The 17,252-nt window shown below is 35.4% G+C and overlaps 1 protein-coding gene across 10 annotated transcripts in view; it reads right to left on the bottom strand.

Moving 5' to 3' along the window:
* Nucleotides 1–9,204: 9,204 nt before the first annotated feature.
* The window catches only part of LOC123532844 (tubulin monoglutamylase TTLL4-like), an 82,112-nt gene continuing 74,064 nt past the window's right edge, over nt 9,205–17,252 (bottom strand). For 5 of the 10 annotated variants that reach the window (XR_006682757.2, XM_045314432.2, XM_045314434.2 and 2 more), the window contains one exon: nt 9,205–9,554. Coding sequence is in view for 7 of the 10 variants with exons in the window: in XM_045314436.2 (XP_045170371.2) it covers nt 9,551–9,554 (4 nt within the window). In the remaining 3 variants the exon portion in view is untranslated. Of the gene's footprint in view, nt 9,555–13,243; nt 13,292–14,595; nt 14,758–17,252 lie in introns of all 10 variants that reach the window. The other 5 variants (XM_045314428.2, XM_045314427.2, XM_045314430.2 and 2 more) reach the window with 3 other exon arrangements.

The raw sequence follows: 17,252 nt of genomic DNA, 5'->3' as shown, positions 1-17,252 counted from the left end.
CCATATTCAAACTTGTATTAACACGGTCTTAAGGTATTGGGCTCGTAACGATAATCGTCTATTTCTGGTCCATTACGTTTCCTCCAAATGTGCCGCACCACGAGAAAACCAACATAGTGGCTTTGCGACCAGCATGGATTCAGACCAGCTTGCGCATCCGCGCAGTCTGGTCAGGATCCATGCTGTTCGCTTTCAAAGTCTATTGCAATTAGAGAAACTGTTAGCGAACAGCATGGATCCTGACCAGCCTGCACATCCACGCTGGATCCATGCTGGTTGCAGAGCCACTATGTTGGTTTTCTCATGGCATGGCTCAAATGTGCTTCCCATATTTACAGATTGTTACCGAAACAGTTGTTGGCATAAGGTACATTTACAGCCAAATAATTCCTATATAACAGACGGCAATACAAAATCACATGGAGAATGTCGAATATCAGTTTAAGTCCGCTACCTTAAGTCTTCAATCACTGCTGAAAAGATTTGTGAAATGATAAAAATAACTATGTTTGACTTTTGTTTTCAAAATGTAATCTTTCTGTAGTCTTTAAACATCCTTTACTAACTTCTAATTATCACATACACTACCTTAATTAAAGGAGCACGCCTCCAGATTTATGTCAGCATTACTGAAAGTTTCACAATATTTATTTTTTGTAACTGTAAATATAAAAGTAAAAACAAAATGATTCAACAAGTTCTGTATTTATATATCAAAATGATGGTTTAAAGCCTGTCAAATATGCAAAGAAGCTCTTTACTGCAACACATACACAGTAAAGCAGATAAAATTTAGCTGTTTTTATGCAAGACTAAAAAATATCAACTCCTTAAATAAATAGCCAGTCCATTGGTTATACTATAGGACAAGTCCTTATTCAACACCAACTTTTTGCTGGACTTGAGTCAGAACTCAAATTAACTAAAAATCAACTAACAGAAATTAATTTATAAACACTTATAGAACTGGTGACAATATTATGTTACCTGGAGACATGTCCTTCTAAGATAAATATATGAGACGTGCCATGAGAAAATCAACATAGTGGGTTTGCGACCAGCATGGATCCAGACCAGCCTGCGCATCCGCGCAGTCTGGTCAGGCTCCATGCTGTTCGCTTTTAAAGCCTATTGGAATTGGAGAAACTGTTAGCGAACAGCATGGAGCCTGACCAGACTGCGCAGGCTGGTCTGGATCCATGCTGGTCGCAAAGCCACTATGTTGGTTTTCTCATGGCACGGCTCATATGAATTTAAACACATTTGGCACTATGCAAAAATCAAACAAGTCTATGGTATCACTAACAGTATTATTTGACCAACAGGTTCAAACAAGTTCTGACAAATGCCCTTATTTTTCACCTTTAGGAAAGTGTTAGTCATTTTGTTTATTTGCCAGTGTAAATATGGTAAATACATGCAGGATATTTGTTTCTAGTGAAATGTCAAAGTATCCTTCAGCAAGTGAACCCCAGGCGCAATATCTTCATGAGCTGGGTAGTCACAAGTGAAAATTTTCACAAATGGAAGTTATATATCTTTCATGTAAAACAACTGTTTTATTCCATGTTCTTCAAAAAAAAAAATTTCACTGAAATATTTCATTATTCTACCGAAAAACATGTAATAAAGATCTATATTTGTAAACTCCCTGCCAAACATTAAACAAGTTTACATATACTATCAGAGAAAATTTCAAATATTCTTAAATCAAATTGAAAACATCTCTTTAATACATAACAAGAGGACCATGATGGTCCTGAATCGCTCACCTCTTCCCATATGATCCAGTTTTGAGTATAACATCGTTTTTTCTATTATTTGACATAGTGACCTAGTTTTTGAGCTCATGTGACCCAGTTCTGAACTTGACCTAGATATTATCAAGATAAAAATTCTGACCAATTTTCATGAAGATCCATTGAAAAATATGGTCTCTAGAGAGGTCACAAGGTTTTTCTATTATCTGACCTATTGACCTAGTTTTCGAAGGTACGTGACCCTGTTTTGAACTTTACCTAGATATCATCAAGGTGAACTATCTCACTAATTTTCATGAAGATCTCATGAAAAATATGGCCTCTAGAGAGGTCACAAGGTTTTTCTATTTTTATACCTACTGGCCTTGTTTTTGACCGCACGTGACCCAGTTTCGAAATTGACCTAGATATCATCAAGGTGAACATTGAGATCAATTTTCATGAAGATCCATTGAAAAATATGGCCTCTAGAGAGGTCAAAAGATTTTAATAATATTAGACCTACTGACCTAGTTTTTGACCGCAGCTGACCCAGTTTCAAACCTGACCAAGATATCATCAAGATGAACATTCAGACCAACTTTCATACAGATCCCATATAAAGTATGGCCTCTAGAGAGGTCACAAGGTTTTTTTATTATTTGACCTACTGACCTAGGTTTTTAAAGCACGTGACCCAGTTTCAAACTTGACCTAGATATCATCAAGGTGAACATTCTGACCAATTTTTATGGAGATCCATTCTTAAGTATGGCCTCTAGAGAGGTCACAAGGTTTTTCTATTTTTATACCTACTGACCTAGTTTTTGACCGCACATGACCCTGTTTTGAACCTGACCTAGATATTATCAAGATGAACATTCTTACCAATTTTCATACAGATCCCATGAAAAATATGGCCTTTAGAGAGGTCACAAGGTTTTTCTATTATTTGACCTACTGGCCTAGTTTTTGAAGGCACATGACCCACTTTTGAACTTGACCTAGATATCACCAAGATGAACAATCAGACCAACTTTCATACAGATCCCATGAAAAATATGGCCTCTAGAGAAGTCACAAGGTTTTTCTATTATTTGACCTACTGACCTAGTTTTTGATGGCACGTGACCCACTTTCGAACTTGACCTAGATATCATCAAGGTGAACATTCTGACCAATTTTCATGAAGATCTCATGAAATATATGGCCTCTAGGGAGGCCACAAGGTTTTTCTATTTTTAGACCTACTGACCTAGTTTTTGAAGGCACATGACCCACTTTCGAAACTGAACTAGATATCATCAAGGTGAACACTCTGACCAATTTTCATGAAGATCTCATGTAAAATATGGCCTCTAGAGAGGTCACAAGGTTTTTCTATTTTTAGACCTACTGACCTAGTTTTTGACCGCACCTGACCCAGTTTCGAACCTGACCTAGATATCATCAAGATGAACATTCAGACCAACTTTCATACAGATCCCATGAAAAATATGGCCTTTAGAGAGGTCACAAGGTTTTTTCTATTATTTGACCTACTGACCTAGTTTTTGATGGCACATGATCCACTTTCGAACTTGACCTAGATATCATCAAGGTGAACATTCTGACCAATTTTCATGAAGATCTCATGAAATATATGGCCTCTAGAGAGGTCACAAGGTTTTTCTATTTTTAGACCTACTGACCTAGTTTTTGAACGCATGTGACCCAGTTTCGAACTTGACCTAGATATCATCAAGGTGAATGTTCTGACCAATTTTCATGAAGATCTTGTGAAATATATGGCCTCTAGAGAGGTCACAAGGTCTTTCTATTTTTAGACCTACTGACCTAGTTTTTGAAGGCACGTGACCCAGTTTCAAACTTGACCTAGATATCATCAGGTGAACATTCTGACCAATTTTCATGAAGATCTTGTGAAAAATATGGCCTATAGAGAGGTCACAAGGTTTTTCTATTTTTAGACCTACTGACCTAGTTTTTGAAGGTATGTGACCCAGTTTCGAACTTGACCTAGATATCATCAAGATGAACATTCTGACCAACTTTCATAAAGATCCCAAGAAAAATATGACCTCTAGAGTGGTCACAAGCAAAAGTTTACGGACGCACGCACGGACGACGGACACCGCGCGATCACAAAAGCTCACCTTGCCACTTTGTGACAGGTGAGCTAAAAATAAATACAATAAACCTACAACATGTGTGGATATACCAGTAAAAATTGCTCATAAATAACAACAAAAATACTGTACTTAAATTTAGTTGGGTAGACAATACTGAGATGCAGACATAAATGATTAGGCCATCCTTAAAAAAATGTTTGCTTTGCTCCAACCATGAACTTTAGGGGACATTTGGGGATTTCTTTCTTCTTTCAGCCATCACAGAGCTAAATGAAATACTGACAATGGAAATTGAAATTATATCATGGCTAGTAACGAGGTGCACGTAATTCTTAGATGTTAGGTAACTTATCTCGAAAAATTATATACAATAGTTGCAATGGACGGTGATGGGAAAAAATATATGACTTCATGCTATAACTAATTACTTTCAGATATTAAGTAAGTTCTGGGTAAGGGTCACGCATTCTGATGGGCAGGTCAGAGCACTGCAAACATGCAAGATTTTTAGGGATAGCCTTATGGCATAATAAATAGGTGATACATGTATACTGAGGTAAAATGGCAATGGAATGCAAAAGACTTAAGTCACATTCATTAACATTTGAGCCGCACCATGAGAAAACCAACAGTGCGTTTGCGAACAGCACGGATCCTGACCAGACTGGGCGGATGCGCAGGCTGGTTTGGATCCATGCTGGTCGCGAACGCACTATGCTGGTTTTCTCATGGCACGGCTCATTTAATGAAATCACGCAGCTGTAAATGCTTTGATCTATGAATGTAACAAAATTGCTACAAGATTATAAACTAAATTTTAAAGCCAGTCTCAGAACCCAGCCATCCCATTGTTTGATTTCTGAGTGGTGCTCAGGAATAAACAATTAGATGCTGGTAATTCTAGACTGGTCTTAATAAACAGCTTTATAAACTTGAGCCAATACTTTTACTCTGTCTCAATGAAAATCAGTTTTATTCTACATATAAAAATAATCTAACCCTGTTCCATTAAAAAACAAAGTACGCAAATATTCCGTCTACCCCCTGTGAAAATATTGTTCTCCGCCTTGCGCTCATTGTGGTACCGGACAGATATATATATAGGGAACTGAGAACAAAACAGTATATGCCTGGTATGTCAGCTGTCAAATCAAATTGCCCCTTCATTGAAGATTTCAAACTTTTTCCTTCATAAAAATCAAATGCAATATTACTTAAGACAAGCAAAACTAGTCTGTGTGCATATTAATAAACATGCAGATTGACAAGTTTTGTGTTGAACCCCTGATTTTCCACTTGTTTTGCTTACTAAAGATTTTTACTTGTCTAGAAATTATGCAGGACCATGTGCACATGTACTCCAAAATAAAAATGTGAAAGACATCTTTTCACTTTCTTTCTCCAATAGAAAAACATTCATTTGCAGGTTAATCTTCACCACAGTCTCACATTATAATGTACAAAAATCAGACTTGACAAATACACTTCATTACTATGAACTGACTGGCAGTGATAAAAATGTGCCATATATTTTGTTATTCATATGAAAGGAGGGATTTTCCCTTTTCAGACTGGTTCTATTTGAAGAATTTTCCTCATTTCAGACTGGGTCTATTTGGGGAATTTTCAAATTTCAGACTGGGTCTATCTGAGGAATTTTCCCTTTTCAAACTGGGCCTATCTGGTGATTTTTCAAATTTCAGACTGTCTATATTTGGGGAATTTTCCATTTTTCAGGCTGAATCTATTTGGGGAATTGTTCCTTTTCAGACTGTGTCTATTTTGGGAATTTTCCCTTTTCAAACTGGGTTTACTGGCGAACTTTCTCTTTTCAGACTGGGTCTATTCAGATAAAGTTTCTATTTAAAGATTCTGTGACCCAGTCAATCCAAGAAATTAAATCCAAATGAAAAAGTCAGATTCCTGTTCATTTTATGTTCAAAAGTTGAAATCTATACAAGAGCTCGTCGAACACGAAATGCCCCCCTTGATGCATTCAGTAATTGCACAAGGAACAGAAATTATATGCTCACTGTAAACAAAAGTTCATTCTGGTTTAATCTGACCTTGACCTTTAACCTATTAACCTAACAAGAGATTACAGAGTGATCTTGGCGCCATCCACTGAGCCATTTTTGAATGTTCCAAATTTCAAGACTTGTTCAAGGTCAAAATCAAGGTCAAATTTCATTTCGGTACAAAACAATGTATATGTGGTCCAAATTTGAAAGCTGTAGCCTGAGAAATGTGAAAGTAGGTCACAAGGTCAAAATCAAGGTCAAATTTTATTTTGGAACACAAAACTACGCAAGTGGTCCAAATTTGAAGCCTGTACCTTCAGAAATGTGAAAGTAGGTCACTAGGTCAATCTCAAGATCAAAGTTCATTTCAGTACACAAAACTATGAACGTGGTTCAAATTTGAAGGCTGTAGCTTGAGAAATGTGAAAGTAGGTCACTAGGTCAAAATAAAGGTCAAATTTTATTTTGGAACAAAAAACTATGCATGTGGTCCAAATTTGAAGCCTGTACCTTCAAAAATGTGAAAGTAGGTCACTAGGTCAATAACAAGGTCAAAGTTTTTTTCGGTACACAAACCTATGCATGTGGTCCAAATTTGAAGGCTGTAGCTACAGAAATGTGAAAGTAGGTCACTAGGTCAAGATCAAGGTCAACTCATGTCAAGGTTCATCTTGCCACTCAAAACTATACATGTGGTCTAAATTTGAATGATGTAAGTTATTGACATGAAGATTCTAAGTTTTTCCCTATATAAGTCTATATGAACCATATGACCCCTGGGGCGGGGCCATATTTGACCCTAGAGGGATAATTTGAAAAAACTTGGTAGAGAACCACTAAATGATGCTACATAACAAAATATCAAAGCCATAGTCTTTGTGGTTTGGACAAGAAGATTTTCAAAGTTTTTCCCTATATAAGTCTATGTAAACCATGTGACCCCCAGGGCGGAGCCATATTTGACCCTAGGGGAATAATTTGAATAATCTTAGTAGAGGACCACTTGATGATGTCATATACAAAATATCAAAGCCCTAGGCCCTGTGGTTTTGGACAAGAGGTTTTTCAAAGTTTTTTCCTATATAAGTCTATATAAACCGTGTGACCCCCAGGGTGGGGCCATATTTGACCCCAGGGAAATAATCTGAACATTCTTGGTAGAGGACCACTAGATTATGCTACATACCAAATATCAAAGCCCTAGGCCCTATGGTTTTGGACAAGAAGATCAGAAACCGTTTAACTGTTCCTGGCCAATGTGACCTTGACCTTTGACCTAATGACCTCAAAATCAATAGGGGTCATCTGCTGGTCATGGCCAACCTAACTATTAATTTTCCTGACATTAGGTACAAGCGTTCTTGAGTTATTGCCTGGAAACCATTTTACTGGTCCTGGTCACTGTGACCTTGACCTTTGACGTACTGACCTCAAAATCAATAGGGGTCATCTGCTGGTCATGATCAACCTCCCTATTAACTTTCGTGACCCTAGGCCTAAGCGTTCTTGAGTTATCATCCGGAAACCGTTTTACTGTTCAGGGTCACTGTGACCTTGACCTTTGACATACTGACCTCAAAATCAATAGGGGTCATCTGCTGGCCATTACCAACCCCCCTATCAACTTTCATGATCCTAGGCCCAAGTGTTCTTTAGTTATCATCCGGAAACCGTTTTACTATTCAGGGTCACTGTGACCTTGACCTTTGACATACAGTCCTCAAAATCAATAGGGGTCATCTGCTGGTGATCTCCCTATCAACTTTCATGATCCTAGGCCCAAGCGTTCTTGAGTTATCATCCGGAAACGGATTGGTCTACATTCCGACCGACATCTGCAAAACAATATACCCCTCCTTCTTCGAAGGGGGGCATAAAAATCCATCCCCATGTGACAACTGCTGTATTTGTCTAAACCACGATATTTCATGCAAAAAAATTTAAATGATTTCATGCAATCACAATTTTTGTGTCTTTAAATAATACTTTAACTTATTTTTTCTTCTTCAGGTATCTAGTGTTTACATATTTCCATACATAATCAATTCAGAAGCCTTAATTCAGGCTGAAATTAACATTTTTTACAACAACTGTAACTGTGGTTAGTATAAATTCTACTGTACTAAAGCATCATTATCATGTAAAGTAAACAGAGCCTTTTGTAAAACCAATATATGTGACCAGTCACAGGAAAAGGTACCTTCATGACTGCTTACGAAAAGATTTTTTTTTTACTTTTTAAAAAGTAATTTTGTACCACAGTAAAATAAGGTAAAGCTTACATTCATCCAAAGAATCATTTTGTATTACATGCGAAATGCCAAAAGTAGACTGTTTGCATGCAGAAATGTTGGTGAATATTTTCATAAATGTGATTGCAGTCGAGGTTATCTGAATAAAATAGCACATTTTCCTCATGTGATCACTTCTTTCGTTGTTTCATACATATTACATGTCTTTCATTTTTTGAGTGTTTCCAATTTCCAAAAATTGCAAACATTTCCAAGTTGCAAAATAAACCACTCATACAGCAAGTCAATACAGAAAATGAAACATTTACTCTGCAACTTTTTTGTTTTTTGGTTGTGTTTAATGACACATTTATAGGTCACCTGGCAACTTTCAAGCTTTTGATGGTGGAGGAAGACCCTGGGTGCCCCGAAGTGCATTATTTCATCAAAAGTGGGCACATAAGTAAAACAATCAACCTTCCATAAGCCAGCTGGATGGCTTTCTCACATGAAGAATTTGATGCCCCGAGCGAGTCTCGAACCCACAACAATGAGGTAAGTTACTCTGTGACTGGTCACATATGTCCATACATATCACAACTGCCTATAATATCATTAAAAACAAAGCGTCAACGCAGCTACTTCAAAACTTGTTAGTCTTAGCAAATATTATGTATAATTATGTAGTACTGGGCACCAACTTGTAAAAAAAACTGTAAACAACTAAAGTAAACTATAAGCAACAGCAATTAACAGTAACAAATAAACAAGGCAACAATTTAAAACAAATAAATTGCAAGAGAAAATAAATAGAATCTGTAGTAGCAAATGACAGCAGTTCAGTTTCCAAACAATATCCAGCATTTAAAATGTTTGCTGCAATGAATCCTGGTTTTCAAAACGAGGCTTTATACAATAATTCTAGCTGTTTATCAAGAATACAAGGGTCAAAGGTCATAAACCTGAATTCGGAAACCAGTCTAAAATCTCCACCATTTCATTGGCTGTTCCTGAGCACATTTTCGAAATTGACCAATGCAAGGTAGTTATTTCAGACTGGTCTACAAACTCAGATTTATAAACTTGGGGGCCAGTGTTACAAGACTAAAAGTCTCGGCAGCTGCCCATATGTTCATAAGAATTGCTAGCATGGCAGTTCAGAAATTTCAACCATAGTAAGACTAAGTAAATACTGTCACGGAGCGGAAAGACAGCTTCAACTGACATGGCAAGGGGACTTGTTATTTTTGCCCTTGGCCGAAGAACTGTTCCATTTTTAACTTGATTCTTTTCTTGGGCTTTTTGTTGAGTGGCTTATTGATTTCTTGCTGAACGAGTCTCATTGTCTGACGTTGGTATTTGGTGGACGCAAACACCGGCAAGACACCACTAAATAGTTCCTGTAACGGGGGTAGACGGACTGACAGTCACCTGAAAGTAAAACAGACATTCTATTAACTGGATGATGAGAACATATGTCATATACTCAACTACAGTATGTCTACAAATGGAATTTTTAAAGCCTCTGAAATGATGACAAAATTCTGAATATTAATACAGGATCATTTAAACCATGATTGAAGACAGACATTATACGGATTTATAGCATTTCATTTTTAGACCATCCCTAATGAAATTAAAACCCTATTAATTAGGTATTATTCTTCAAGTTGTGACAAGCATCAAATTATTTTAAGTATTTCTTTTACTACAACAGAGGTCATATAAAGTGTAACGAAAAACCACGCCAGTACCCAAACATACTAAAAAATCATGCAGTGAAATTCAATAATTTAATAAATATTCTACAGTAACTTGTTACAATAGAGAATATAAAGTCAAGTATGTAATTCTATATTTAACTGTAACATAAATATGCACCAAAAACAAATCTTATCAGAATTGAATAAAATAATTTTTCACAGGTCTCACTTTCACCAAGATATGAAACGTAATGTAAATGAATATTCAAACTACCATTAAAATTGTGTCAGTCACCTTGTTTCAAATTTACATCTTTTAAAAAATATAATAAAATTAAAGTTATTTTTGGAAAAAAATAAAAATACATCTTTAAATATATACAGATACATAGAAAAAAGAAATATATAACATATATATATATTCAGGAGTGAATTATCCTTTAGCCTGCTGCCAGCAAGCGTTTCTGCCTTTGCGACCAATGCAGACCAACCTCAGCCTGCATGTCGGACGTGCAGGCTGATCATGGTCTGCACAGTTCGCTATTCAGTCAGTAAATTTTCAGTGTTCACCCCTTTGAATAATAAGTGATACTGCCGAAAACTGAATGAAGGGCAATTCCATTTTAGAAATTTAGCAGGGTAAAGGTTAAAATACCTGAGAAAAGTGAACATTTATAAAAATCAAGTACTGTAAAAGGCCGACAACACAGAATACAAAGAAATGTAAACACCAAGCAAACCAAAACAAAACCATTCAAAAATGCTGGTTCATTTTCATTACAAGCAATAACAATGAAAATTTTATCCCTCATGTTTAGTTACATAAGTACCACCTCTAAAATGTAAATTTTGCCTAAAACTCCAGTCTCCCTGATCTTAAAATCATACTAAAACCCATCTATTGATAGGAGTAATGGTGGTACTTACACCTTGGCCTGCTGTAAAATAATATTTCTTCATTAGTTTTTTTGCTATTACTTGTAATAATGTTTCATGTAGAATACCTGATACAAAATTTAAGTTCTTTTCAAGTAATTAAAAAAAAATTTTTTTAAGGATTATTTTTCTTGCAACCAAATCTTACTTGAAACAACTTTTATGAAGTATTTCCAAAACTCGTGTTACAGAAGAAATTTTAATTCTAAATTCTAATAAAATGCTGCCAGATTCTTTCAAATAAGATTTCTATGACTATTCCTTTTTTAAATACATTTTTAAATGTTTTGACAAAGCAATTTGTTGAAAGAACTTTTTTTCAAGTTCTAGGCAAAATTCAAGCAGTATGTTTCAAAATTCAAGTGAGCCGTGCCATGAGAAAACCAACATAGTTGTTTTGCAGCCAGCAAGGATCCATGCTGGTCACAAATGCACTATGTTGGTTTTCTCATGGCACGGCACAAGTAATTTTCAAAGTTTTATTTTGGGGTTATGGTCCTTTAAAGAAGTAAATCAATAACTGGCTACAGCAAAAAATATCTGTTTGAATACAGACAAATTTAACCTCTTAAATGAATGAAAATTCCACAAGGTAAAATTGTAAGTGGATAAAAAATACCTACTGAAATTTTTCTAAACATATTTCCATCAAGAATTTTCAAATGTCAACTACTTAAAACATATTAGGCCTTTTATTTTTGATCTTTCGGTTTACGGAACCGCCGCTCAAAAAAACGTGTTTTCAGAAAAAAAAAAAATTGGAAAAACGTGATTTTTTTATTTCCTCCGCTATGACAGGAAAGCTTGCAGAAGAAAAAATGCATCGCGTATTCCAAAAAGAAAAAAAGTCTCGTTCTTCGAATATCCGTCACGGCGAACGAGTCAAATCAACATTAGGAATTCCTATAATTCTATTTTTAAACTTCATATCTTATGCATGACGTAAACGTCCAATTAAAATTTCCGATATATACTGCGCCCAATCAGCATGCTTGTTACGCAATTTACGAAACGTTTAAAAATGGCTGCGCCCAGGCTGTATTATTTCTAAACTTTTGAAGTAATTTTAATGAAAATGCAAGAACATTCAAAGTTGCGACGCAGTGCTTTCCTGAAAAAATGGCCAATTGTCGGTGATATGCAGTCTGTATTTAGTATACAACTACGTTTATGGTAACTGTCGTTCCAATAGCGCAATGCTTATTACGGTGATTCTATGCACCGCTTATTACGCGAACTTGAAACTTTCAATGAAAGCATTTTTTCCCCGAAAAATATCATTTAAATACACAGTGATGACAGTACTTTTGTTTGATGATATAAACTGGTACAGGGAACATTAAAACTAAGTAATTGTAAGACCCGGTAAGCAAACGTTTCGCCTGTACAGCTTTTTGGCGTCCAGTAACCTATTTGTTTATAAGTTATGAATTACGTATTTTTAATGAAATTATTGTACGTCATATATTAACATCAGATTAATGTTGATTATAGATGTAATTACTGTCTGTGCAGTAGATGTGGCAAGACAAATATTGACTAACAGAATTTTCAAAGATCATTGCAAAGATGAACTGTTGTGTTACATTAGGCCTATTCATAAAATAAATTAACAAATACCAAGAAAACCATATGAGGAAAGGCAAGGCTTCCAGTTAACAGACATAGGCTAGGTGTCTGTTTACCTGATGGCTAGACACTTCCTATTCCTAACACTTAAAAAGATAATTGCTTATTAGGCACAGTGCAGTGTATGTTGTCATATAACTGTACCCCTAAGTTTCAGACTGGGTCCATAAACAGCCAAGATGCTTGAAAGCTGCTGAGTGTAAAATCATACATCCATGGGTTTAAGATCTGACAGTGTTGTTCAAATGTGGGGAATATTAGATTCTTCCATCTGTTGTTTTAACAGAAGGTATTAATTTCAGTCAGTGTTTATCATATGACTTCTATGTCTCCAATCATTTAGTTTGTGAGAATATATGCAGTTTTTATGTATAGTACAGTCCTTTCAAGAAAAATGTTACAGCTACCTGCCCAGCTGTATATTAATGTAATTTCACAGAAATACCAAGACAAAATTTTTTCTCAAGCTGCTATGACAAGCCCCAAGGTATATTTGCAGGAAAAAGCATCAAAAGTGGGAAAGAAGATTATAACATGCAGCCTGTGTGATGTTACGTAGAATTTACCCATATTCCTTTCAAAGGTCCGTTTCCTACGGAGAAAAAAAATTCTGATTCTGTTTTTTAATTTTATTTTTTTTCCCTCCTCCTACGACCATGTGTCATCCTGGCGGTTCGTAAACCAAAAAATAAAAAAATAATGGCCTTAAGGTTAGATTGTATTTCTGTTAGAAAAGAGACAAGAAGAAAATTCTGTGTACAATCAGATCCAATCCTGCACCTAGAGTGAAAAAAAAAACAACAGAAAAAGAGTTCAGAGAAAAATGTTTTTCTGCAAGAGTGCAACTGGTACCTTGACCTCTCACGCTCAAAAGCGATGTTACTTTCTTCCAAAATCATCCTAAATTTAACAGGGAAGATTATTTTCATAAGCAAACTATTTTTCTATTTCATATCATAATTATACTCTTGTAGTAGGTTTAACCTGACTATAATATTTCACTGTAGTCAAAAATGACTCAGTTTAAATAGTATCTGCTTAATTACCTCCCCTCATGTGAATAGTGCTTTGCTTTTATAAATATGTTTATATTATAGATTAGGTAATTCTTGTACAGACTTTTGCTTTATCTGTTTTGCTTGTACTCATGTCAAGTTTAAACATATAGTTTTAACATGATGCTAATTTTTACAACCATGTCATATCAAATAAAAAAATAAAAAATAAAAAATTGGCCTCATTTATTATCAAATTATTAAATTAAATATTCTATGTATTCATCACACAAAAAAAGTATTATTAAAATCAACTGATCTACTTCTACCCGAATTCCATAAATTTTTACAGTAAAAGAAAACTTAACCCATATTACCCATTAAATTTAAAACCTTTGGACCTTCTGAAATATATCTATATAATTTTGTTTGCAAGTTTTCAATTCAGCTATCTAGTGAAGCAGGTACGTATTACCAAAAGAGCCGTGCCATGGGAAAACCAACATAGTGGGTGTGCGACCAGCATGGATCCAGACCAGCCTGCGCATCCGCGCAGTCTGGTCAGGCTCCATGCTGTTCGCTTTTAAAACCTATTGGAATTGGAGAAACTGTGAGCGAACAGCATGGATCCTGACCAGACTGCGCGGATGCGCAGGCTGGTCTGGATCCATGCTGGTCGCACACCCACTATGTTGGTTTTCCCATGGCACGGCTCAAAACTGTTAGACAAGCTGTACAATCATACAATCATACATTCTTCCTTGCAAACCATTCGCATTAATAGCATCTAAAGTAAAACGACAAACAACTTCAATGACATTATTGCTCTCCAGATCTACAGGAAATTCATCAAGTTGTCTATCAAAAAACAAATGTGGCACCCTCTTCAATTTAACCAAGGCTGACAAAATCCCACAACTGATTTTCCTGAATACAAGAATTTTTTTAAAATGCCAGCGCAAATATGAAAGTAACATTTTTTTAAGGCGAAAGTAATCCATGTATTGAAAATTGGGATATCTTTGCCCTCCTCCAAAAAATACTGGCGGGATTTGTTTGCCTTAGTCAAACTGCGAGCAGGGAGAATTTTTCTGAAGCAATTTTGTCTGTTTTAACAAAAACACCACATTCCACATTTAATTTCGCTCTTTAGTGGATTAAATTGTTGAAAAACAAAACACATCACTCTGGTATGTGTGAACTCTATACCTGCTTGGTGCTTTGCCTTTCGGAGACAAGATGTCTGGAGGTTGGGGGCTAAAGACTAGATTATTAATGGAGGATGTTCCGCTCGACTGACTAGCTGAGCGTTGCGGTACGGGTTTAGAGACGGTACGTTTTTGTGTCTTGAGTAGGTTGGATGAGGAGGAGCTGTGAAGAAAGAAATAACAAAATGGTATACACTCTTACTTGCTGTACATGCAGAAAAATACCTTGGTTACCATTTTTGCAGTTTCTCTCAGTTTTTTTTGTACATCACTTATTGAATAAAATGCTTGTAGACTTTGAAGATTTCTTTTTACAAAATTCATAGAAAGTTCACCATTATTAAATTCCATATTATATGAAATTTCGAAATTTTAAAAATAAAACTGCAAAAATGTAATTGCATGCATTGAGATTATGTTGATAATATTATACAATATCTATTACCTACAAGCACATGCATAAAGATCCATTTTCAAAATAATTTTCTATATTAACCATTTACTTATTTTTCAAACTGGAATTGGTGAAAAAGATGAAAGATCATACCAAAAAAGAGCATAATCATATTTTTCTTATTCTAGAATTTTGAAGTGACTAACCCACACATGGTAATTTTAGATTTTTTTTTGGTGGTTTTATTTTTTTTAGGCCAGGAATGAGAGTACAGGTATATTCAGGTTTTCGAACATTTTTTTCTACGCTTTTAGTAAAACTCTAATGGCTTTCTTTACAAACAAGGATTTTAGTTTAGAAAAAGTGGCAGAATTTCAATTTCTAAGACACTATCACCACAGGGGCAGTAAAATGAATGGATCCATTTTTTTGATTACCAGAAAACCCTTCTGAGAAATGTAAGATGACTGTTTTTATTTCACGCTTATTAGTATCAAATATGTGATAAAAAGGTTAAGTTTCTTGTCGCTGGTCATGTGTGGAACTGTAAGTCAATTTAATATATTCCAAATGGACCTTTTGTGAAAGCTTCCTACACATAACTGCATATCCATCATTCTATACTCTTAAGTCCATCTAAAACATGCACATGGAAAACTAGAGCTATCAAACAAGTAAATTCGATGAATTGGTATCCCCCGCCGAAGGGTTTGTGGTGAGGAATGGCAAAAAAATATATCCGGCAAAAAGTTAAGGATGTTAATAAGTAGCAAATAATTTCATTAGTCAAAATCAATTTAACAGAAAACAAATGTTTAATAAAAGAGTACATAATAAATGTATGATACTTTGATCCTGACTAAAGAAATTATTTTGAATGGGATATGCTTACTGTAGTAAGCTTAGCTTTTAACATTAAATGCAGTTAATTGAAATGTGAGCTTGAAGTTTAACTGGAACGAAATATTGTCTTTGAGTGGTTTGGCACCAGGTGTTGCTGTTTAACATGTACATTTGAACTTAAAAGAACAGATGTTCTTAAGAGAACACAGGACTGGTAAGATATCTTGAACATGGCTGAGGACAAGGTTTGTGCAGTCACAACTTAATATATTTATTTTTTAGGGGGTGGGGGTGCGGGGGAACGGGAGAGGAAACAAAATTTCACATGTTGATTATAAATATTGATGGAAAATTAAAAATGAAAAAAAAGGGTAAAAGGGTGAAGTTGGGGGGGCAGAGGATGCATGATCAGTGGTGGGCATGACTGGGTGGAGGTGTAAGGTGCGGGAATGGTACAACTTGCATGTTGATAAATAATCATGGAAGGTTTGAAAAAAATCTAAAATAAGAAATGAAAAAAAAAATTATTTTTTTTTGGAGGGGTGTGGGGTGGGGTGAGGGAGGCTGGGAGGGGGAGGGGGGGGGGGGGGGGACAAGGCAAGTTGGTGACCAGGTGTGGGTGCGCAACTTCACATGTTTATAATAAATATTCACAGAAATCACAGAAAAGAATGAAAGAAATTTAATGAAATTCTGCCAAATGGTAAATTTGTTATGTACAAATATGTGGATTTTTAGAAAATTAAAGGGCAATAACTCCAGTTACAAAAGAAACCCGTTCGAAATTAAGTGTGCACAACCACATTATAGTGCTCTAAATTCTGTTAAAGTTTCATAGTTCAAGTCAAATATATCAAAAGTTATGATGCAGAAATTGCCATATCTATAGATCTATAGTACCCTATATAGTTAACACTGGAAACTTCTAAGGGCCATAACTCTGGCGTTACTTGGGCAATATATCTGAAACTTGATGGGCCGCATAACCTCATAGTGGTGAACATGTATATGAAGTTTGTTTAAAAAAATTTAAATAAGGAATTTTTTTTTTTTTTTTTTTTTGGGGGGGGGGTCGGGGGATAGGGAGGGATGTAATCAAGGTAAGGGGGTGACCAGGTGTGGGTACACAACTTCACATGTTTACAATAAATTTTCATGGAAAAGAATGAAAGAAATTTAATGAAATTCTACCAAATGGTAAGTTTGTTATGTATAAATATGTGGATTTTTATACAATTAAAGGGCAATAACTCTAAATTTACATATAAATCCGAACGAAATTGTGTGTACACAACCACATTATGGTGATCTAAATTCTGTTTAATTTTCATAGTTCTAGGTCAAATATATCAAAAATTATGGTGCAGAAATTGCCATATTTATAGTACCCTATATAGTTAACACTAGAACTTTCTAAGGGC

Source organism: Mercenaria mercenaria, chromosome 11 (genome assembly GCF_021730395.1).
Source record: "Mercenaria mercenaria strain notata chromosome 11, MADL_Memer_1, whole genome shotgun sequence".
NCBI lineage: Eukaryota > Metazoa > Mollusca > Bivalvia > Venerida > Veneridae > Mercenaria > Mercenaria mercenaria.
This window is presented reverse-complemented; position numbering and strand designations above follow the sequence as displayed.